General features: G+C 36.6%; 1 protein-coding gene across 3 annotated transcripts in view; it reads right to left on the bottom strand.

The window, feature by feature from the left end:
* CCDC91 (coiled-coil domain containing 91) overlaps window positions 1-26,125 on the bottom strand; it is a 374,289-nt gene that overhangs the window by 70,037 nt on the left and 278,127 nt on the right. For all 3 annotated transcript variants that reach the window (XM_061125198.1, XM_061125199.1, XM_061125200.1), the window contains exon 12: window positions 3,181-3,294. In XM_061125198.1, coding sequence (XP_060981181.1) covers window positions 3,181-3,294 — 114 coding nt within the window. The remainder of the gene's footprint in view (window positions 1-3,180; window positions 3,295-26,125) is intronic.

The following is a 26,125-nucleotide window of genomic DNA, read 5'->3' as shown; positions in this document are numbered from 1 at the left end:
ACAATGATTCAAACTGTGGCTTTTGCTTAACAATGTATGTTGAAGATTATTATACCACAGTTTTAAAAAAAGTTAAAGACTGGTTAGGACAAAAGACATATAGAGACAGAAACTAACACGGCGTTAGACTTCTTCTTTCAAAGATTTTGGAAAACTTCAAGGGGGGATGATTACTTCACAGACTGGAATGTAAGCCCAGTTGGAATCAAGGTCTACAGGGCTTTTGAGGTGTCTAATGTTGAAAATCTCAAGTTGACTCTAGTTAAAAAAGCTGGAGAGGAGAAAGGAAAATTTTTGTTCTGGAAAAGTGTTCTTCTCTGATGCAAAAAGAAATTCATCTTACAAAGGAAGAAGGAGAGATGAGCTGCTCTAATTTAGTCTTTTGGAAACAGACAAAAAGATTATGAATTTGTTACAAAAACCTTTTGTTTCTTCTAAGTATTACTTTATAAGCTAAAAGATGTCTTTTTTGTGTGCATGTGAAAAATTTCCAAGCTTCCAAAATTCATAAAAATTAACTTGAAACACTGAAATCCGTTTTAAAAAGAATCAGAGTATAGAGAATCTTAATTTTTAAAAAGTTATATATATAAGAAATCTCATAGTGGGCATTTTAATTTTAGATATTCTATCCACTTTCCTTTTTTACAGCTTTTCTATTTGGAAAGGTGGAAACATTCAAATGTTAAAAGCATTAGACAATGTGTGTTATTTAAAAAATTCTCAAGGCCCGAAGTGAAAGTAATAAACTTCCTATTAATATATTAATTAAATTAGTTTTTATCATCTACGAATCTAGTAACAAGAGTCAAATAAACTATTAGAATCATGTTATAAATGTCAGAGGAAATAGAATACCAAACATTAATCCAAAAACACATTTTTAATTAATAAAAAATAATGTAACTAGGCCTTTCTTATTTTTTAATAATGCACATATATACTAATTCCATACTCTGTTCTATTTCATTACATGTATTAACTGGCAGTTGCTTTGTATTAAATTTATTGTTCTTACTATATAAGGGAAGAAGGATAGAGAAGTGGAACTTTGGTGCAAATAGAATCTAATATTGTCATGACTGTTGTGATTTAATGAACACTTCTAAAGGTGATAACTAGTTTATCTAACATAAAGAGATACTAATCTTTTAAACTAAAGGCAAAGGAGAAAAGGAAAGATATACCCATCTGAATGCAGAGTTCCAAAGAATAGCAAGAAGAGATAAAAGAGCCTTCCTCAGTGATCAGTGCAAAGAAAAGGAGGAAAACAATACAATGGGAAAGACTAGAGATCTCTTCAGGAAAATCAGAGATACTGAGGGAACTTCTCACGCAAAGATGGGCACAATAAAGGACATAAACGGTATAGGTCTAACAGAAGCTGAATATATTAAGAAGAGGTGGCAAGAATATGAAGAAGAACTATACAAAGAAGATCTTTATGACACAGATAATCACCATGGTGTGATCACTCACCTAGAGCCAGACATCCTGGAATGTAAAGTCAAGTGGGTCTTAGGAAGTATCACTATGAACACAGCTAGTGGAGGTGATGGCATTCCAACTGAGCTATTTCAAAACCTCAAAGATGATGCTGTGAAAGTGCTGCACTCAATATGCCAGCAAATTTGGAAAACTCAGCAGTGGCTACAGAAAAGGTCAGTTTTCATTCCAATCTCAAAGAAAGGCAATGTGAAACAATGTTCAACTACCACACAACTGCATTCATCTCACATGCAAGCAAATACTCAAAACTCCCCAAGCTAGGCTTCAACAGGATGTGAACCGAGAACTTTCACATGTTCAAGTTGGATTTAGAAAAAGCAGAGGAACTAGGGATCAAATTGCTAACATCCACTGGATCCAGGCCAGAATACTGGAGTGGGTAGCCTTTCCCTTCTCCAGGGGATCTACCCAACCCAGGAATCGAACCTAGGTCTCCTGCATTGCAGGCGGATTCTTTAGCAGCTACGTCACTCTTGTGAAGGTTATGTATCTATTAGAAATTTTTGGGGGGTTAAACTACTTTTAAAAACATCTTGAGATAAGTTGCACAGAGATTTAATCCCACATGAAATGCTTCTGTGAGTCATTAAATAATCTAGAAAGCTTACTTAGCTTTTTTCTTTTTTTCTTGCTCTGCTGACAAACTCTTTGTTGAAACCTAATGGTAGCTATTGAGGGGTAAGAATTTTCTTTATATCATACCAAAATTGATTTTAAATTAAGAGTACGGAACTAAAGTGGTATCATGAGTTCTTATGAAACTCCTAGGAGTGTCATTACTCTTCCATTTAACTGCCAACTGAAGAGTAATCTTTTATTTCTATGTTTCATGCTTTATTTATAATTTTGTTATTTTATATAATACTATATATTGTGTAATATATAGTCTTTTAATACTTTATGTTATACTAAACACATAAATAAGACATAAAATAGTGTGTGAGAAATCACCATATAATTTATTATATAATATACTGTAATTTAACGTGCTTATTACAGAGATTACCATTAAACAGCTCATCCTAAGTGTTTCTCATCCTGGATACTAAAAAAATTAAAGATTTGTTGAAAAGTCTACAAATTAAGCTATTATTAAATACATTATTTTCAGCCACTGCTCAGACTTACAAATTAATAAAACCACACTGTACCAAAATGACATTTATTTTGTAAAGCTGCAATATGCATTATAAATTCTGACAAGCATATTTTGAATTTTGTTCTCAAAATGGAACTATGGCAGAAGAGCCTTAATTTGATAACTGTAACAAAATCTATTAGAACCACAGTGGTGTTAACCTAGTCCAAAGGCCTAAAGAGTGCATACAAATTTTGACAACCATTACACAAGAAATAACAAACTTATGGCAAAAACTTAAAAAATCTATACCTGTTTACTTTCTTTTTAAGTGTAAAGTCAAATTGAAAATAGGTCATTTCTGGGAATCCAGCAGGAAATTATTCAGTGCTTTTTTTGTTAACAAATGGAATTTATGTTTACAGATGTAACTATCAGAATATATACTTATACCAGAAAAAAAATATTAGATGAAAATTCCTAAATCAGATGAAAAAGGATGTTTTAAATATTTTATAATTTCATATCATTGTATGGAAGCCAATGCTTCAGTTTATGGAAGAACAAATTAAAACCCTTCAGGGGATACTTACCCTTTTCTGTTCCTTTACATACTCTATCAGTTCATCTCTTGTTCTCTTCACTGCCTCTTCCACAGCCTTTTCACTTCGTTTTTGCTCTTCTATTATTGCTGCCTTAACTGTTTCCTGTTTGTGGGAGGATGAGAAAAAGTCAGGGAGGTATGTGCTATGATATGTTTGTGTCCATTTAACGTAAACTAAAAATGTTCAATGGGTTGAACTTATTCTGTTCAAAGCATATCTTGAAATAGGAATAAGAACTTACAGAACCTCTTGGGTTCTGTGAAGAGATTCCACAGAATTCACTTTTCCAAAGTGAGTGAAAGGGAAAAAAAAAAAGGAGTAAGCCATTTATTGCAGGGAGAGCCTAAAAGACTCCAATGGCTTCCTTACCAACCTTTCATTTGATGTTTACATGATTGATTGCCTTCCTTTACTTTGCACTATTCACATAAGACTTCCAACTTGTATTTATTCTTCTAAGAACACCCTAATGTTCTAGGCTGTTTTATTCACATTTAGCTTTCCCATCACACAATAATCAAGCATGGTCTAGGTGGTAAGATTTACAGCTAGTTTAGTCCTCCTGCCAGGTTAAGATGTTGAGAACTGGACACCATGAATGAGAGGTAAAAATTTCACTCTGTGTCCTAATATCTGAAATGAGAAACCTAGGGAGAAAAGTGGTACTACACATTTCACTGAAAAAGTAATCAAGGACCCTAAGAGATTTCAAATTTTCAGGTAAAGAGAAAGAAGGCTAAAATTCTGAAGAAGAAATATAACATTTCTCAAAAACTAAGAAATATTTTGTGCTAAGACAGCATTTCATAGATTGGAAACATGCTACAAACTCTAACTTCCTTTTGTCTACACAGGTAGTATCTTTCTTTGAACAGGCAATCAATTAGAAAATGCTGTCATATTTCTCAATAGTATTTCCCTCATTTTGCTATTCTTGAAGACCCTTCACTTTGTTGTGTATACATGTTTTGGTTTAGTTTTTCCCAATTTTATACACACACACACACATACATACATCCTTAAGTTGGGTCTGACTCTTTTGTGACCCCGTGGACTGTAGCCCACCAGGCTCCTCTGTCCATGGGATTTCCCAGGCAAGAATACTGGAGTGGGTTGCCATTTCCTTCTCCAGAGGATCTTCCTGACCCAGGGATTGAACTCATGTCTCCTGAATTGGCAGGCAGATTCTCTACCACTGAGCCACCCAAGAAGCCCTATCTGTTAATCCCAAATTCTAAATTGATGCCTCCTCCTATAAGTTTAGTTTCTGTATCTGTGAGTCTATTTCTGTTTTGCTAATAAGTTCATCTGTATCATGAACAGATTCCACATATAAGCGATATCATATGGTATCTGTCCTTCTCTGACTGACTTCACTCACTGTAACAATCTCTAGGTCCATCCATGTTGCTACAAATGGCATTAATTTGCTCTTTTTATGGTTGAATAGCATCCCACTGTGTGTGTGTGTGTACATAGCACATTTACTCATGCATGTTGACAGATATTTAAGTTGCTTCCAAGTTTTGGCTATTGTAAATAGTGCTGCTATGAACACTGGGGTGCATGCATCTTCTCAAATTAGAGTTTTCTCTGTATATAAGCCCAGGAATGTGATTTCTGGGTCATATGATAAGTCTTTTAGTTTTTTCAGGAACCTGCATACTGTTATCCACAGCAGATGTACCAATTTACATTTCCCCAACAGTATAAGATGGTTCCCTTTCTTCATACGCTCTCCAGCATTTATTATACGTAGACTTTTAAATCATGGCCATTCTAACCAGTATGAGGTGATACCTCATTATGAAAAACTACAGTAATTTTTGAAAAAAAAAAAAAAAAAGACGAAGAGATTATTTCAAATAAAAGCACTTACTATTACAATTTGTGTTGGTTTCACACATACTAATATGAAATTTGAAACTTTTCAGATTTTATAAAGGCAAAAATAATACATCTGCTACTAAGCCCCCTGAAATAAAACACAATAATAGTTCTGTGATGAAGGGTGTGAATATTCACAGTATGTGGGTAAATTAAAAGTGTAAATAGTTTCACATTATTTCAGAACAGGATTTGCAAATAGCCATGTTTCAAAAAGCCTTGGTTTTCAAGGGTTTTATAATTTTAAAACTACTGTAAACCTAGACGAGTTGAATATAGAAGATAAATCCACATCATATGGAATATCAAACAGAATTTCTATCTAGTAAGGGTCAAATTTGACTAGAAATGTTTGAAGACAAAAACATCAACTTAAATAAAAGGAATATATCCAGGGAAAAAATGAAGAGAGTTAGCTACTATGTTCTTCAGTTAACATTTTTTAATTTTTTTTTTTAGGGTGGACGGGCCTGAGAGTTTATACTGTCTGCTCCTTTTTTTTTGAGGATCCTTCTTTTTAAATTTTGAGTTGAAGAAGAACATTTACAAAGAAAGACTCCCTTGAATCTCTCCTCCCCAGCTGGCAGTTAGGTGACAGTCAACACTGTAAAATCTATATATACATAGCTATATTTAAAACAGATAACCAACAAATGGTTAGGATCCCTTAGGAAGCATCATGATAAACAAAGCTAGTGTAGGTGATGGAATTCCAGTTGAGCTATTTCAAATCCTCAAAGATGATGCTGTTAATGTGCTGCACTCAACATGCCAGCAAATTTGGAAAACTCAGCAGTGGCCACAGGACTGGAAAACGTCAGTTTTCATTCCAGTCCCTAAGAAAGGCAGTGCCAAAGAATGCTCAAACTACCGCACAGCTGTACTCATCTCACACGCAAAGTAATGCTCAAAATTCTTGAAGCCAGGCTTTATTAGTACATTAACCGAGAATTACCAAATGTACAAGCTGGATTTAGAAAAGCCAGATGAACCAGGGATCAAATTACCAACATCTGCTGAATCACTGAAAAAGCAAGAGAGTTCCAAAAATACATCTACTTCTGCTTCACTGACTATGCTAAAGCCTTTCACTGTGTGGATCACAACCAACTTTGGAAAATTCTTCAAGAGATGGGAATACTAGACCACTTTACCTGCCTTCTGAGAAACCTATATGCAGGTCAAGGAGAAGCAGTTAGAACTGGACATGGAACAATGCACTGGTTCCAAATGGGGAAAGGAGTACATCAAGGCTGTATATTGTCACCCTGCTTATTTATCTTCTATGCAGAGCATGTCATGCAAAATACCAGGCTGGATGAAGCATAAGCTGGAATCAAGATTGCCAGGAGTAGTAGCCTGAGATATGCAAATGACATCACCCTCATGGAAGAAAGTGAAGAGGATCTAAGAGCCTCTTGATGAAAGTGAAAGAGGAGAATGAAAAAGCTGGCTCAAAACTCAACATTCAAAAAACAAAGATCATGCCATCAGGTCCCATCACTTCATGGCAAATAGATGGGGAAACAATGGAAACAGTGACAGACTTTATTTTTTGGGGGGGGCTCCAAAATCACTGAAGATGGTGAATGCAGTCATGAAATTAAAAAGATGCTTGCTTCATGGAAGAAAATTTATGACCAACCTAGACAGCATATTTATAAAGTAGAGACATTCCTTTGCTGACAAAGGCCTGTCTAGTCAAAGCTATGGTTTTTCCAGTAGTCATGTATCGATGTGAGAGTTGGACCATAAAGAAAGCTGTGCACTGACGAACTGATGTTTTTGAATTGTGGTGTTGGAGAAGGCTCTTGAGAGTCCCTTGGAAAGCAAGGAGATCAAGAGAGTCAATCCTAAAGGAAATCAATCCTGAATATTCATTGGAAGGACTGATGCTAAAGCTGAAGCTCCAGTACTTTGGTCACCTGATGCAAAGAAGTGACTCATTAGAAAAGACCTTGATGCTGGATAGATTGAAAGCAGGAGAAGAAAGGGATGAGAGAGGATAAGATGGTTGGATGGCATCACTGATCAATGGACATGAGTTTGATCAAGCTCCAGGAGACTGTGAAGGACAGGGAAGCCTGGCGTGCTGCAGTTCATGGGGTTGCAAAGAACTGGCAACAACTAAGCAATGTAACAACAACCACTAATAAATACCTACTGTATAGCACATGCAACCCAGATCCATATTATATAACACCCTAAATGGGAAAAGAACTTGAAAAAGAATAGATAAATGTATGTGTGTAACTGAATCACTGTGCTGTACATCTGAAACTAACACAACATTGTTAATCATCTGTACTCCAATATAAAATATAAATGAAAAAATGAAAAAAACACTTTATTTTATTACTTCATTTATTTCAATAAATAAATATCTTCGAATATGACCTAAAAAGTTTAAACTTCGTTTTCTAACCAAATTCTGAACTAGAAACATTCAGTGAATTTTCTGTGCATGTTCATGTGTCTGTGAATATCTGCCCGAGTGTTTTGCTGAATTCCATGAATGAACTATATTGTCCCCGTGAGTCATGAGACTTAGTCTAAAATAAAATATACCTCACAAGGGATGAAAATTTGCCACTAATGAATACATTGAAACAAGGCAATTCTGAAAGAATACTTTCCAGAATATTTTAGTAATGGTCACACCCTGGAACACGATATATTCTCGAAGGCGTGATTTATTTTCCAGCCTTGGCACTACTGACAATTCCTTGCTGGGGGTGGAGATGGAAGTATTGTTACAAGTAGTATACTTGGTATTTGCTTACTAGATCATCTTCAGTTGAAAAGCACTGCTCTAAAAGTAACAGTTTGGAGGGAAAAATATCCATTTGCGTATGTATTTTGGTGAGCTTGTTAAAATATATTTTAACACTTCTCATCATAAATATTTTTTGTTAAAAATAAAATCTGTGTATCCTAGAGGAGAACATAGGCAAAACACTCTCTGACATAAATCACAGCAGGATCCTCTATGACCCACCTCCCAGAATATTGGAAATAAAAGCAAAAATAAACAAATGGGACCTAATGAAACTTAAAAACTTTTGCACAAAAAAGGAAACTATAAGCAAGGTGAAAAGACAGCCCTCAGAATGGGAAAAAATAATAGCAAACGAAGCAATAGACAAAGGATTAATCTCAAAAATACAAAAGCAACTCCTGCAGCTCAATTCCAGAAAAGTAAATGACCCAATCAAAAAATGGGCCCAAGATCTAAACAGACATTTCTCCAAAGAAGACATTTCTCCAGTGTGGAGATTCCTTAAAAAACTGGAAATAGAACTGCCATATGACCCAGCAATCCCACTCCGGGGCATACACACCGAGGAAACTAGATCTGAAAGAGACATGTGTACCCCAATGTTCATCACAGCACTGTTTACAATAGCCAGGACATGGAAGCAACCTAGATGCCCATCAGCAGACGACTGGATAAGGAAGCTATGGTACATATACACCATGGAATATTACTCAGCCATTAAAAAGAATTCATTTGAATCAGTTCTAATGAGATGGATGAAACTGGAGCCCATTATACAGAGTGAAGTAAGCCAGAAAGATAAAGACCAATACAGTATACTAACGCATATATATGGAATTTAAAAAGATGGTAATGATAACCCTATATGCAAAACAGAAAAAGAGACACAGATGTACAGAACAGACTTTGGGACTCTGTGGGAGAAGGCGAGGGTGGGATGTTCTGAGAGAACAGCATCAAAACAAGTATACTATCAAGGGTGAAAGAGATCACCAGCCCAGGTTGGATGCATGAGACAAGTGCTGAGGGCTGGTGCACTGGGAAGACCCAGAGGGATGGGATGAGGAGGGAGGTGGGAGGGGGGATCGGGATGGGGAACACATGTAAATCCATGGCTGATTCATGTCAATGTATGGCAAAAACCACTACAATATTGTAAAGAAATTAGCTTTCAACTAATAAAAATAAATGAAAAAATAAATAAATAAAATCTGTGTAAAAAATCACATCCACATTATTATATAACTAGTTTTTTAAATGTGGAAGAAAGAGTTCTACTTATTAATTTTTCCAGTACTCCTTACTAGAATCACTTTCTATAATGCTAAAATTAAATAGGTCATGGTGAAGGTCATCTCCTTTACTAGCTTCTGAGATGAGTGTAATTGTGTGGTAGTATGAGCATTCTTTGGCATTACCTTTCCTTGGGACTGGAATGAAAACTGACCTTTCCCAGTCCTGTGGCCACTGCTGAGATTTCCACATTTGCTGACATATTGAGTGCAGCACTTTCATAGCATCATCTTCTAGGATTTGAAGCTCAATTGGAATTCCATCATCTCCACCAGCTGTGTTTGTAGTGATGCTTCCTAAGACCCACTTGACTTCACATTCCAGGATGTCTGGCTCTAGGTGAGTGATCACACCATCAATGTTATCTGGGTGGTGAAGACCTGTTTTGTACTATTCTTCTGTGTATTCTTGCCACCTCTTCTTAATATCTTCTGCTTCTGTTAGGTCCCTACCATTTCTGTCCTTTATTGAGCCCATCTTTGCATGAAATGTTCCCTTGGTATCTCTAATTTTCTTGAAGAGATCTCTAGTCTTTCCCATTCTATTGTTTTCCTCTATTTCTTTGCACTGATCACTGAGGAAGACTTTCTTAACTCTCCTTGCTATTCTTTGGAACTCTGCATTCAAATGGGTATATCTTTCCTTTTCTCCTTTGCTATTGGCTTCTCTTCTTTTCACAGCTATTTGTAAGGCCTCCTCAGACAGCCATTTTGCTTTTTTTGCATTTCTTTTTCTTGGGGATGGTCTTGATCCCTGTATCCTGTACAATGTTTTAGAAAAGGCAGAGGAACCAGAGATTAAATTGCCAACAACTGCTGGATCATCGAAAAAGCAAGCGAGTTCCAGAAAAACATCTATTTCTGATTTATTGACTATCCCAAAGCCTTTGACCGTGAGGATCACAATAAACTCTGGAAAATTCTGAAAGAGACGGGCATACCAGACCACCTGACCTGCCTCTTGAGAAACCTGTATGCAGGTCAGGAAGCAACAGTTAGAACTGGACATGGGACAACAGACTGGTTCCAAATAGGAAAACGGGTACATCAAGGCTGTACACTGTCACCCTGCTTATTTAACTTATATGCAGAGTACCTCATGAGAAATGCTGGGCTGGATGAAGCACAAGCTGGATTCAAGACTGCTGGGAGAAATATCAATAACCACAGATATGCAGATGACACCACCCATATGATAGAAAGTGAAGAGAAACTAAAGATCCTCTGATGAAAGTGAAAGAGGAGAGTGAAAAAGTTGGCTTAAAACTCAACATTCAGAAAACTAAGATCATGGCATCCGGTCCCATCACTTCATGGCAAATAGAGAGGGAAACAGTGGAAATAGTGGTAGACTTTATTTTTGGGGGGCTCCAAAATCACTGCAGATGGTGACTGCAGCCATGAAATTAAAAGATGCTTACTCCTTGGAAGGAAAATTATGACCAACCTAGACAGCATATTAAAAAGCAGAGACATTACTTTGTCAACAAAGGTCCATCTAGTCAAGGCTATGGCTTTTCTAGTGGTCATGTATGGATGTGAGAGTTGGACTATAAGGAAAGTTGAGTGCCAAAGAATTGATGGTTTTGAACTGTGGTTTTGGAGAAGACTCTTGAGTGTCCCTTGGACTGCAAGGAGATCCAACCAGTCCATCCTAAAGGAGATCAGTCCTGGGTGCTCATTGGAAGGACTGATGTTGAAGCTGAAACTCCAATACTTTGGCCACCTGATGCAAAGAGCTGACTCATCTGAAAAGACCCTGATGCTGGGAAAGATTGAGGCCAGGAGGAGAAGGGGACGACAGAAGGTGAGATAGTTGGATGGCATCATCGACCAAATGGACATGAATTTGGGTAAGCTCTGGGAATTGGTGATGGACAGGGAGGCTTGGCATGCTGCGGTTCATGGGGTCACAAAGAGTCAGACACAACTGAGTGACTGAACTGAACCTATGAAGGTCCTTTAGGGCTAAAAACTTTATCATTTTTATAAGATTTAAATGTTGCTCTTCATTGCTTAAAAATATAGTTATTCTTTAATATTCATTAAATCCACCATACATTTCAGTAAAAACAGGATCATGAACTAGTAAATGTTCTGTGGTTGTTCTTTATCAATGCTCTTCAGTTAAGGATTGTAAACACAGTTAAATTATTTATTGAAGACAAATCATAGCAATCAATTCAATTCTGGTTTGTGGGCCAGTATCAAATATTTTCTAGAGCAACAATGTGCTTTACTTTTGTTTCTATACATGATATACATTGCTGTTGTCGTTCTATCACCCAGTCATGTCCGACTCTTCGCAACTCTGTGGACTGCAGTACGCCAGGCCTCTGTCCCTCACCATCTCCCGAAGTTTGCCCAGGTCCATTGCATTGGTGATGCCATCCTGCCATCTCATCTGAATCCCTCTTCTCCTTCTGCCCTCATTCTTTCCTAGCATCAGGGACTTTTCCAAAGAGTCAGCTGTTCACATCAGATGACCAAAATACTGGAGTTTCAGCTTCAGCATCAGTCCCTCCCGTGAGTATTTGGGGTTGATATCCCTTAAGATTGACTGGTTTGATCTTGCTGTTTGAGGGACTCTCAGGAGTGTTCTCCAGCGCTATAGTTTGAAGGCATCAATTCTTCGGCACTCTGCCTTCTTTATGGTTTAGCTCTTAAAACTGTGTGTGACCACTGGGAAAACGATAGTCTTGACTACACGGACTTTTGCCAGCAGAGTAGTGTCTCTACTATTCATAATTATTTAACTATGTATTACTTTAAAAGTTGCATGTGGTTGTGGAATTGCACCTCAGAAAATGAATGTCTGAATCATAAGTAAAGCCAACTTACTTTATGCACTTCCTTTGCATCAACAGTAAGGAAGTGGGACTTCAATTCCTACATAAATTTATAAGCTCACATTCCAGTTCCATCAGTGCTTTTCATATACTGACCTAACTGCAAATGAAATTTCCATATTTCAAAATTCATCTGCCAGGTAACTGAGGAGCTTTCATCTAATTTTCAATTGGAAATAATCAATCTGCACTGTGATGATATGCAAAAACAAGAAGAATTTAATTCTGCAAATGCTTCTCAAGTAATGAATATGCTTAATTAAAATTATATACTCTTTGACTGATACTATTTTCCAGTACTTATTCCTGTGAAAGATATTCTTAAAGATGAAATATGTACAGTTCCATTAGATATTGGCATTAATAAATAAGTATTTGTAGCCATTTTTGATGATAGGGATACTTAATGGAACCACAATTAAGCAAAATGTTATTCTTCCCAAGGAAAATTCTATTCTTCTCACTAGTAGTGAAGGACAGGGAAGCCTGGTGTGTTGCAGTCCAAGGGGTTGCAAAGAGTCAGACACAACTTAGCAAAGAACACAAGTAGATGTACATTATGAAAAATTAATACTACTATATTTTGAATTTCATCAACAAAAATTTGTGAATATTTGCTGTTTCTTGTGTAAACATAAGCTCCTACATAATATTTTCAATTAAGCCTCTTGGCCCGTTAAGTTTCTAAAATATTTACTAACTGGCTCTTTACAGAAAAAGCTTGCCAATCCCTGATTTAGCTCATAATTCTGTAAGCTGGCAACCTGAGCTGGGCTCAGCTGGACAGTTCTTTCGGTCTTGGCTAGGTTTTCCTATGTATCTGCCATCAACTGGTGGGTCCCCATGTGGCCTCTGCTACCACGATGGCCTACAGTAGGCTGGCTTGTTTCTCCTTCCTGTGGGCTCCTGTCTCCTGCAGACTAGTTTGGGATTTTTCACAGAGCAGCTGGACAGAATTATAAAAGAAAGAGTGGAATGTCTCTTAAGATACGGGCTCAGAAATGATCCAGTGTTACTGCAGCCACATTATACTGGCTTAAGCAAATATGTATTAAACATTAATTCCAAAATTCTTATCTAATTGTCTATATGTCTTTTCAATACATTCAAAGGTATCAAGCAGTCTGTTTACCTCCTTAGAGATATATCTCCTGGACATATCTCCAACCAGGATTGGTCGTTCTCTAGGTCAGCTATTCTGGGATTTCCATTATTTTTCTAGGGGTTTGGCTACATTGCTCTGGAGCTTATCTTCAGCTTTCTAGATACCACTGGATTCTTTTTTCTTTCTTTACGTCTTTGTTTTGATAGAGTACCTCCTCCAGGAGATTCCTCAGAAAAGGTACGTTCTTCTTTCTTCTTTTTGATAGAGTACATCTTTCAGGAGATTCTTCAGAAAAAGGTACATGAGAAGCGTAAAGTTTTGGTATCTGCTGTGTTCTGAAAACGCTTTCATTCTACCCTCACACTTAAATTATAGTTTGGCTGACTGTAGCTTTCTAGGGAAAATTTGTATAGTTTTCAAGGTTATTGAGGAGTCTGCTTACCTTCTGATTCACTATCATTTTCATAAATGTTTCCCTCTTATGAGAACTTTTGTGTATTTTCTTTACCTTTGCTTCTCAAAAATTTAATGACAAACTTAGTAACAGACCTACCTAGAAACTTGTATCTTACAATTTAGAAACTCATGTCTGTCAATTTTCCAAGATTTACTTTAATACTATTATTATTATTATATTTACTGCATTTTACTTTCTGCTTTTTATTTCCCCTCAAGATCCTGTGATTCAGAAAGAGAATCTCCTGAAGTGATTGCCTAATTTTCTCATCTTTTCACTTCTATTTTCTATTTCTTCATATTTTTATAAAATGTTCTCTGGAAGACTCCTAACACTTTTATCTTCTGACTCTTGCTGTTGTTGTTTAAACTTTCTATTGTATTTTAAATTTCTAATCCTTTCATTTGACTTTTAAAAAGGCACCCACTTCCTGTTTCATAGGTGCAACATCTCTTACTTTTAAGGAAATTAATGATAGTGTTTTTTTTTTAACTTCTCATGTCTCCATAGAACCTTTTTAATCTCTGCTTTTCATAAGAAGTATTCTATTTATACTTGACTATTTGCTCATGTTTAAAGAGTAGAGCACTAAAATGCTGAGTAACATATCTGTGCTTGCAGTTGTGGTTTATGGACTGTGATCTTAAGAGCAGAGTAATCTGGCTGAGTTGTTTCCTTGGGGAGATTTCTGATACCAATACAGTTAAGTCTTTTATCCTGGGCTGCCTAGATGCCTCAGTTAAAGAATCTTCTAATTTCCTGTTTGGTTGTCAGCATTCTGAGAGCTGTGATGGGAAAAATTGGTAAGTTGCTCAATAAGCAGCTTAAAACTTTTCACCTTGCTGTCCTCCCAATCCCATTTCATTATAGCATTTATACCTTCAAGTATGCTTGGTGATCCCTGGTCCAGACACCTTCCACTTTCTTTTTTTTTTTCCCCTCAGAGAACTAATCCCAGGCTTCTGATAGAATTTGCAGAGGATGAATGGGGATCTGTTTATTACACAAACTTCCAAACTTCCCTTCAAACTGAAGCTTCATCTTTATTTTCACTTCTAGAGATACCTGGTTCCACCAACTAGGAAGCCTTTGGGAGTTTCCCCAGAGTACACTGCATGTTGTATATTGGTCTTCTCAGTCATCTCCACTTCTAATTTAGGGCTCCATTTCAGAGTTTTCATTCCAGTGAGGTTTTAGAAGGGAGTTAATAAAACTGCTCTTTCATCTGGATAAGTGTTAGAAAAAAATGTATGAAACTTTTTATTTGAAATAATTTTAGATATACAGAAAACTCACAAAGACAGTACAAAGGTTCTCATATGCCCTTAATACAGTTTCTTCTAATATTAACATCTTACATAACTATGGTACATTTATCAAGGTAACAAATTAATATCATATGGTAATATTAAATAGATTACACTCAATAGACTATTCTGTTGAGCGTATACATCAGCTTTTTTAATAATGCCTTTTTTCTGTTCCAGGATTAAACTAGGGTAAGACATTGCACTCAGACATCATGTCTCATTAGTCTCCTCCAATTTGTGGCAGTTCCTCAGTCTTTCCTTATTATACTGACACTGTTGAAAAGTACTTTTCATTTTGAAGAAATTTGGATTGGTGTTTTTTTCTCTTACAATTAGACGGGGGTTATGAATTTTTGAGAATGCCACAGAAGTGAATAATGCTTTTCACTGGAATCAGGGATTATAACTATTACAGTTCATGTTCTCATCCTCTCTCACCCCCTTCTCCTCCTGCTGTCACTCTTTTGCAGCATTAGGGTCTTTCCCAATGAGTCGGCTCTTCCCGTCAGGTGGCCAAATTATTAGGGCTTCAGTCTCAGCATCATCTCATCCTCTGACACCCTCTTCTCCTTTTGCCTTCAAGCTTTCCCAGCATCAGGGTCTTTTCCAATGAGTCAGCTCTTCACATCAGGTGACCAAAGTATTGGTGCTTCAGCTTCAGCATCAGTCCTTTCAATGAATATTCAGGGTTGATTTCCTTTATATGTGATTGGTTTGATCTCCTTGCTGTCCAAGGGACTCTCAGGAGTCTCCAGCACCACAGTTCAGAAGCATCAGTTCTTTGCTGCTCAGCTTTCTTTATGGTCCAACTCTCACATCTGTACATGACTACTGGAAAAACCCTAGCTTTGACTATACAAAACTCTGTTGGCAAAATGAGTACCTGGTACACAGCAGAAATGCCTAATTCATTTTCAACAAATGAGTGAATCTGTTTCCTCAATTCAAAGAAACCTACTTAAGGGTAGGGACTGTAACTTACATCTCTTATGGACCCCGCAAGAGGTGCATATCTTGTGGATATACCTAGGTTAAAGCTTCCCTGGCTTTTTCAGTTCATGATTTGTTGCTGTCTCAGTGATTTTGTTCACGGTGTCCTCTAGGCCAGAAGAAATACCTAATTGTCCCATTTATTAATGGAACATACCTTAGCAGTCATTTGAAAAGATACAAAAAATGGAAAGAAAAATACTTTTAATTCATTCTTAACCATAATTATTTATGGGAATTTTGTACATGTCAGGCATCGTACAACTTCTTAAATCTTGACTTAAGACTGAACTTCATTTCCTAGTCCACAATGATATTTGCATGGTACTTGTTTTTTATCATAGCAGCATCTAAAACCCAAGTTCACTAAGATATGATAATAATAGAAAGGAATGTAAGACTGTCATCAGTATTGACAAACTAGTCAATAGATCTCAAGTGTCTTCTCTGTGTTGTCCTCTAATACTTAAAATACCAGGCAGCATCCTTGTGAAGTCACTGCAGCACGGGGCATCCTGATTCAGTTTAGAAACTACAGCCTGATGTAATCACAGCAATTAGCCACTCATTCACTGTTTATTATACATGGTACTATTCTAGGTGTCAAAACTACAAAGGTGGTGGTAATAATGGTAAAATAAACAGCATCAACAACAGCAGTGGTCCTCTCAGTTACAACAAATCTTATGTTTCAGGCAACATGCTAAGTAAGCTACGTGAATTTATACTGGGCTATAAACTTATCAACAGTACTTAAAGATTCCATGACCTAATAGAGGTCTGTGTGAAGTGTGGAGTTAAGCAAAATATACTGTGAGTGAGTGAAGTCGTTCAGTTGTGCATGACTCTTTGCAACCCCGTGGACTATAGCCTTTCAGGCTCCTCTGTCCATGGGACTCTCCAGGCAAGGATACTGTAAACAGTATTAAAAACTAAAAAAAGCAAAGATATTTGGTATTTAAAGTAAGAAAACTAATGTGCATTTTTCACTTAATCTTCAGAACCATTTTGAAAGGCAGGTATACCCTGAGATTTAAAGCAGTAAAACTACTTAACTATGTTTAAAAAGTGGCAATGTAAAAATTTCAAACATATTTTAAAGAGATTTTACAGTAATTATTTCTGGAAGAATTTCCAATCATTATGTTAACACAATGGTAGATGTGGGGCATGTCAGTAACTGGGTACAAATCTGCAGGGTTGGTAATTCCTATTGACACAGGAACAGAGAGATTCTAGAACAAAAAAAGGACAGTAGAAATGTTATTCTCAAAATATACACATTCTTTGGTCTCCTACTTAATCCTTTCTTCAGAGTTCTGGATAAAAATTATATACCTGTTGCTAGATAACCTGTGATCTAATGATTTTTTATCATACTGAGCAATTTAAAATTGTTCACCTATTTCTTCTAATCTGTCCCTTTTCAAATAAATAAACAACAATATCCCTTCACTGCAGCCCTTCAAATATGTGAACAATGTTCTCATATCTTTATTCTCCTCTTCTCTGAGCTACGTACTCCAATTCCTTCAAAACTATATGGCAAAATTTCCAGCTCTGTCACTGACTTGACCACAATACCGCATAATATCTACATGATATTTTATGGTGTCTAAAGCTGTTTTATAATCTATCAATGTTTTTATTCGACAATCAATTTATCTATATTTTTATTCTTTTTGAGAAACATGTTTCTAAAGGTGTCACAGCAACTCTACAGTGGGATTGGAGGAAATGGGCCCTCATACATTTTTAAAAATTGGTCAAGGTAACGTAACACGAGTCACAAGCTAGGACTCAAATCTAACCCCATTTGCTACTTAGCACATTTATTTGGCAATCAGTTAGTTATTTCAATCACAGGTAACAGAAAATTCAGCACAAACTGTCTAAAAATAATTCATAGTCTCACATAGAAAAACATAAAAGAAATACATGTTCCAGCAATGTGATGGGGATCTCTCTCCCTAGCTCTGCCTTTGATGTTGGCTCCATTTGCACAAAAAGTTCTACACATATGGTCCCAAGATGGCCACCTACAGTTCTAAAGACTTTCTCGTTTTCTTCTGTGAATGAGAGTGTTTACGTACTTGAGGATCCAAGTCCCAAATGTAGTCTTATAGGCTTGACTCAGAATATGTGTGAGTTCTTGGAACCCTCTAACATGGGGATGGAATATAATCATTAGCCTGAGTAAATAAGGACTTATGCCTAGATTAGAAAGTAGGTTAAATCTCACCTAAACCACATGGCTAAGAAATAAAAAGTATCACTTCGGGACGAGAGGAATAGATGCTGAGGTAGCACTAATAAATGTCTTAAGTTAGTCCCATTCTGATTTGGAAATGTCTCTCTTAAAACATGGTATATGGAACTGAATGTGATGTTTCTGTCTGACCAGTGAGTGTGTGTGCTTTACTGTGATTAAAAAATTCCTACTACTACTCACTCAGTAATTGATCACTACCATACAACAAATCAAAACTAGCTGTTCAAAGTAAACACTTTTCTGAAGCTGAAATTAATTATCCTTTTTTTTTGCCCAGATTTCTGAGTACTTTATTAAACTTCAGTAGTAGTAAGAATCATCTCAGTTTGGCACCCAACAGACAATCTAATGCACACTTTTTAAAAAGGGATCATAATAGCCAAAGCATTAATTTAGGTGATCCTACTTTTAGTAATACGTTCCATTTAAAAGCAAGCAAAACTCTTAAGTGAGCCAAATTGTGTTATCAAAGATCAAGTTCATTTTTGAAAGATTAATGATTCTCCTAAAACAGTGCTGGTCCAGAACCATTTCACAATCTCTTGTAGCTTGTTCAAGACTCAGTTCCTACTTTTAAAGTGCTGATAATATAGTGAAGAAGACACAGAAGCAGATCCTTTTAATATAATATGGTTAGGCACTACAGAGTTAAATGCTGCCAATGAAGAGGAAAGAACCTTGATTTAATCTGAGAAATGGACAAAGAAATTTACTGAATTAAAAAAAAAAAAAACAACTAAGTTATTAACAAGAGAGGGTTTTGAAAGTTAGGAAAGCAGTGGCATTCTAGGCTGAAGGCACCGTATTACTAAAGGCCCAGTACCATAAATGGGGCTTCCCTAGTGGCTCAGATGGTAAAAATCTGTCTGTAATGCAGAAGACCCAGTTTTGATATCCTGGAGATGGGAATGGCTACCCATTCAAGTATTCCTGCCTGGAGAATTCCGTGGAGATAAGAGTCTGATGGGGTCGCAAAGAGTCAGACATGACTGAGCGCCGAACACACATCATAAACAGGCTAGTAAGTGTACCAGTAGCATGGTACAAGAAGCATGAAATGTGAAGCAGAGTAGCAGAATATGAGCTGGAAATGTGGAGACCAGGTCACTATAAGATTTATATTTTATGCTCTGAAAGATTTGTCGATCATTCTACGTATATTCTACAGGCTATGGGAGGCACTGACATTAGTCCAATTTGAAAAAGGACAAAACTGGAAACAAAGAAATGTATATAAGAGGTCAAGGTAAGCAATAAGAACCCTAATTAAGACAATGGTAGCAGGTAGGAAGGAAGTGTATATTTTTAAGGATTATTTAACAGGTAAATTGGGAAAACTTTAATGATTTAAAGGTAGTGAAATGGGGACAAGAGAGGAAAAAGTTTAGGAGGATTTCCTTCTCTGGACTGGCTAACTTGGTAGATGGCTATTTCACTATTTGAATAAAGTAGGAAATGTAACAGGAGGAAAAAGTCTTGAGAGATGAGAAGGTAAGTTGATGTGCTATTGTTCACTTGTCTCTAGATACAATACTGTTGACAATTAAAAATCTAATTAAGATTTTACCTATACCTAACTAGGTTACTATCAAAATTCAGTACATAAAAATTTTAAAACTAATGAATCAAAACAAAATAAGTCAATACTGAAAAATTATTTCAGTGTTGTGAAACTATCTGGCCTACTAAGTTAAAATAGAAACGTTATTTCCTTTTTAAAAAGAAGGGTCAGGTGGCAATGCTAAATTTTTTAAAGAAAATTTAACCACTGATTGTAATGTTTGTGGCTTCTGGGGAAAACATAACCCCAAATTACTGTGGCTGTGGTTATAAACTATTATGAAGAGCTTCCAACGTCAGACATAGTTTAAGTGTCTGTATGCACTGGAGTCTTTTTACAGGACTTTGCTAGAACAGCAAAATTAATGACTCTCTTCTTTTTGCCCACTTTGGTGTCAATAACAAATGTGCTTTAACAAAGATTTTTAAGTAACACAGAATTAATTTAATATGAACATCAAATAAGCCAGAGTCATAAGCTTTCTCCTTAATATACCAGAAAAAAAAAGTGCAAGTCTACAATCAACACTGTGTCTTGGTCTTACTTTATGAACAAGGCCAAATCAAATCAAGTCATCTCTCAAGTACATTTGGATAAAGATGTGCCGCAATCCTCAGGTAGCGTGTTTTTGGTCATAGTTTAACATTTCTCTCCTCAGTTAAAGTCAGTATTAACATAGAGACAATCTATAAGTAAATTGGGAAGCAAAAGCTGTTTTTCCCCTTGAATTTCTCAGGAGTAAATGACGTTGCTTAAGTTAACCCTGATTGCTTTTTGCTTTGCCACATGCTATCCTCTCTACATTTGAGTAAGACTTAGTGGCCAAGATGTTAAGTGCTGCTAATTACAAATTTTATTTTCTGAATTCTTTCCATTAAAGAAAGATATATTTGAGTGCTGTGGAGTGACCTAAATCTTGGAATTAATGAAAACATTCCAGGCTTCACAAAGCCAGGCCCTTCAGTCAGTACTCAAGCAGTTTATAGTTCCCTGGACAGTAGTTCTTCAGGCTTGATGTTTCTCAACCAGCCGCCAAAGCACTAGCAGACAGAATGAGCGGTGGCCTCTGAAACCAGACAGGAGCTGGGCAGAGGGCGGCAGGAGCTGCTGTTGTGCTGCTGACTCTGAGCTTCCCAGAAAATGTAGATGAAGTGGTGGCTGCTCAACCCTGGGAAACAGTGTGATGCAGAAAGCATCAGTAACTTTAATACCTTCCCAATTTCATCTGAAATACAGTAATCAGGAGTGTGAGACTGTTTCTACTATTACACAGTTAATTTAAAGTGGATGTAGTTCTTTCTAGTTAGAAAATGGCCAAGTTCTATAAAAGAATGTCATGTAAAGTCTTGTCCAGATTTTAACTTATTTGCTTTTAAATATCATTTATATATTTGTTAATCTCAAATGCTGGTCTCCAGCCCTGACAACTCACCTGAATTCCAGGCTTATATTTATAACTGCCTACTCAATATTCCCTCTATGGTTAAGAATAGGTACCTCAAATTTAGTGTGCACAAATTAGATGTTATCTCCATAAAACTGAATCCTTTCTCACCATAGTACTGATAAATGAAGTTACCATCTGAAGTTGCTATCTATCCAATAATTTATTCTTGGTAGTCATTTGTTTTTTAAAAATTAGCTTCATTAAAATATTATTTACATATAGTAAAATTATCAGTATGAAATATATAATTTGATATGGTTCTATCAAATCAAATGTAAACACCACTACAATAATGACTGAAACATTTTCATCACCTTCAAATGTCCCCCTGCTGTAAATCTCCCTGTCAACTACTGATTTCTTTCCTCTTAGGCTAATTTTGCCTTCTCTAGGATTTTAAATACAGGCATATCTCAGAGATATTTTGGGTTTGGGTCCAGATCATGGCAATAAAATGAATACTGGAATAAAACAAGGCACAAAATGTTTTGGTTTCTCAGAGCATATAAAAGTCATTAGGTTTACACTTTGCTACAGTCTATTAAGTGTGAACAGCATTATGTTTAAAGTAATATATGCCTTAGTTTAAAGCATTTTATTGTTAAAAAATGTTAAACATTATCTGAGCTTTCAGAGTGTCTTAATCTTTTTGTTGGTGGAGGGTCTCGCCTCAAGGTTGATGACTTCTGACTAATCAGGATGGCAGCTGCTGAAGTTTGGGTTGGCTGCAGTAGTTTCTTAAAATAAGACAGAACAATGAAGTTTGCTGCATTGATTGACGTCCTTTCATAGTCTCTGTAACATGGAATACTGTTTGACAACATTTTACCTGGAGTAGAACTTCTAACAAATTTGGAGTCAATCCTCACAAACCCTTGCCGCTGCTTTAGCCAAAAGTGCAGTTACCTCCTCCACTGAAGTCTTGAATACCTCAGTTATCCAGGAAGGTTAGAATCAACTTCTTCCAAACTCCTACATGTCGATATTTTGACCTCCTTCCATGAATCTGAATGTTCTTAATGGCATCTAGAACAGTGACATTTTCCCAGAAATTTTCCATTTACTTTGCTCAGATCCATCAAAAGAATCAGTATCTATTGCAGCCTTACAAAATCTATTTCTCAAATTATAAGAGTTGAAAGCTGAAATTACTCCTTGACCCATAGGCTGCAGAATGGATATTCTGTTAAGCAGGCATGAAAACACCATTAATCTCTTTGTACCTCAGAGCTCTTGGGTGGTCAGGTGTACTGTCAAAGAGCAGTAATATTTTGAAAGAATTTTTTTTTTTATTTGAGTATTAGAAACAGTGAACTGAAAATATTTAGTAAATGATGTCGTCGGCAGATGTGCTGTAATCCCAGCTATATTGTTCCATTTATAAGAAGCATAGGCAGAGTAAATTGGGGATAATTCTGAAGAGCCTGAGGACTTTCAGGGCCAAAGGAGCACTGGCTTCAACTTAACCAGCTGCATTAGCCTCTAATAAGAGAGTCACCTGTACGTTGAAGCTTTGAAGCCAGGCACTGACTTCTTCTCTATAGCTGTGAAAGTCCTAGATGATACCTTCTTCCAATACAAGGCTGTTTCATCTACATTAAAAATCTGTTATTTGGTGCAGTCACCTTCATTAATTATCTGAGCTAGATCTTCTGGATCACTCACTTCAGCTTGTACATTGGCATTTGCTGCTTCAGCTTGCACTTTTATGTTATGAAAAAGGCTTCTTTCCTTAAACCTCATGAACCAACCTCTGCTAGCTCCCAACTTTTCTTCTGCAGCTTCCTTGCCTCCCTTGGCCTTCACAGAACTGCACAGAGTCACGACCGTGCTTTGGATTAGGATTTGTCGTAAAGGAATGTTGTGGCTGGTTTTATATTTTATCCAGAAAAACGTTCTCCATATCAGCAATAAAGCTGTTTTGCTTTCTTCTTATTCGTGTGTTCATTGGAGTAGCAGTTTTCATTTCCCTGAAGAACTTTTCCTTTGCATTCACAATCTGGTTAACTCTTTGGTGTTAGAGGCCTAGCTTTTACCCTGTCGCAGCTTCTGACATGCCTTCGATCCCTGGGTTGGGAAGATCCCCTGGGGGAGGGAATGGCAACCCATCCCAGTATTCTTACCTGGAGAATCTCATGGACAGAGGAGCCTGGCCGGCTACACTCCATAGGGTTGCAAAGAGCTGGACACCACTGAAGCAACTCAGCAAGAAGGCCCCTTACTAAGCTTAATCATTTTTAGCTTTTGATTTAAAGTAAGAGAAGTGTGACTCTTCCCTTGACTTAAACACTTAGAGACTATTTCAGAATTATTAATTGGCCTGATTTCAATCCTGTTGTGTCTCAGGGAATAGGGATGCCCAAGAAGAGAAAAAAGAACAGGGAAACAGCTCGTCGATGGAGCAGTCAGAATACATACAAAATTTACAGGCTAAGTTTGCTGACTTACATAGGTGCAGTTTGTGGTGCCCCCAAAACAACAATGATAGTAACAGCACAGATCACTGTTCACAGATGCCAACAAACAGAAACATAATGAAAAACTTTGAAATGTTATAAGATTTACCAAATGTGACTCAGAGATATGAAGTGAACAAATGTTGCTGGAAAAATAGTGCCAACAGACTTGCTCAAGGCAGAGGTACTACAAACTTTCAGTTTGTAAAGAACGCAGCATCCACAAAGCGTAAGTAAAGTGAAGCACAATAAAACAGAGTACGCCTGTAAGGAGAATCATGCAGCACGCCAAGTTTTGTTGAGTCTGGCTTCTTTCCTAACTTACATATCTAAAAGTTCCCCTACCACCTATCCTCACCCAAACACAAAACCTTGATTTTTTTTCTTCAAAGTCCATATCACTATAATGAATTACTTTAATTATCATGGGTCATTCTCATCTTGAATATACACTCTATGAGTGCCTAGGGACCTTGGGTATCTTATTCAATGCTATATGCTCACAGCTTCCAAAAGTGCCAATACATGGCAATGGTCAATAAATATTAATGAATGAATAAAAACATAAAAAAAAATTTCCCTCACGTTTTCCTACTAAAATTACCTATACATTTAATTACAAATAAGATGTATTTGTATTTGTTCTAGGATGAGCACACTGGGAGAGAGAATAGTAGTAAGTTGCAAGGCCTCTAGAGTAAGGCTGCCTGATTTTGAACATGGCCTGTTGCCTCGTCCGAGTTACTATGGCCTTGAACAAGTTAAATAATCTTCTTGAGGTTTAATTTCTGCATCGGTGAAAATGGGAGTGATAGTTTTTGCCTCATAAGTTGGTTTTAAGGCTTAAATGAGATCAAACATGTACAACAATTTAAAAAGTACCTCATACTTAGAACTAAATTAAAGATAGTCAATATCGTTAGAATTATCGCCATCTCTACCACCATCGACACTACTATCTTACTATTTTGTGCAAAGATGAAGAAAAAGTTCCATAAGAATAGTTTTTTAGCTAATGACCTAAAATAAATAGCAACAGACACACGCACAGAAGACAGATAAAGAACATCAAAGTCTTACAATGATACTCATGAATCACACAGTCACCTTATTTGCCACATTAGCTGAGAAAAACTTTACATGTTGATGATAAACTCACTAGTGGTGAGCTTATTATGAAAAAGGCAAGGCAATATGAACACCAGTCTAAATTCTATTTTTTTAATAGGATAATTAACTCTATTTCAAACCATTTATTTTGAAATATAGTGAAAACCATTGTTATCCCAATTGGAGTCCTGACCACTGAGAATCTGAAGCATTCTCTCAAGATAGAATAAAAATTTCCATAATTCTTTTGTGTTTGTGTTCAGTGAACCCCTAAAAGGCCAGTATTAAAGTTTCAATGCAATGTTTCCCAAACTTGGAGGTTGATGTGAATTTTCATCCTGTCAAAGGTAGAGAAAAAATGTACACACACCAAATCCAAGAATGTATGTACTGTGGTTTATTCTGTAATTTGGATACTCTTTTATGACAGTTGGGCTTCCCTGTGGCTCAGCTGGTGAAGAATCCTCCTGCAATGTGGGAGACCTGGGTTCGACCTCTGGGTTGGGAAGATCCCCTGGAGAAGGGAAAGGCTACCCACTCCAGTATTCTGGCCTGGAGAATTCCATGGACTATTCCAAGGGGTAGCAAAGTCAGACATGATTGAGTGACTTTCACTTTATGACAGTTAACCTACCTACCTAACTTCTCACCTACCTATATATCTATTATATTAATTTTTCTGATAATCCATATAAAGATTATCAGGTAGAAACTTATCAACACTAAGATTGAGGATTATTTTCAACAAGTGTGAGGAACAGGAAATTAATGGTTTCCTAAAGATGGAAGATTCATAAAGTTTTGTGCTATAGGATCAATTTTATTTTCCATTTGGATACTATTAGCAAAAGCCTTCAGTAAAAGAATGAAATCAGAACAAGCTTGACTACACTTTATATACTGATATGCCCAGAGGCCCTGACCATATCTTAGGCATATTAGTCACAAGAAGGAAGGCTAGGGTATGTGTGAGGGGAGGAGAAAAGCAGCAAACTTGATTAATGATGAAAGACTTCAGGGCTGGTGGGCATCAAATTTTGGCTAGTTTACAACGGCAAACCTCTTATCCAAAAAGAATTTGGTATGTGAAAAGCATACCAAGTTCCAGCTTTCACGGATCCAAGAATGAGAACAAAACCATGTTTTCTAATGGGCTTCAAAGACCATGGCCACATATGACAATTTCATTTAGACATGCTCAAGCATGTCATTAAATTAGCATGCCTTTTCAAAGTTGAAGACCAAACCATGTACACTTTTCACCAAGAAATATCACCATTCAGTTTTTAAACTAATAAATAATTCAAAGCACTATATTTCTCATGTTTTTGCTTCTTTTTCCTTTGCATTATGACAAATATGGGATTTCAATTCTGCCTTATATGATTAACAGTGGATCTCCTATAATAGTGAATTAA

This window comes from Dama dama, chromosome 22, assembly GCF_033118175.1.
Source record: "Dama dama isolate Ldn47 chromosome 22, ASM3311817v1, whole genome shotgun sequence".
Lineage (NCBI taxonomy): Eukaryota > Metazoa > Chordata > Mammalia > Artiodactyla > Cervidae > Dama > Dama dama.
The sequence above is the reverse complement of the archived record's forward strand: the minus strand, read 5'-3'. Positions and strand labels throughout refer to the sequence as shown.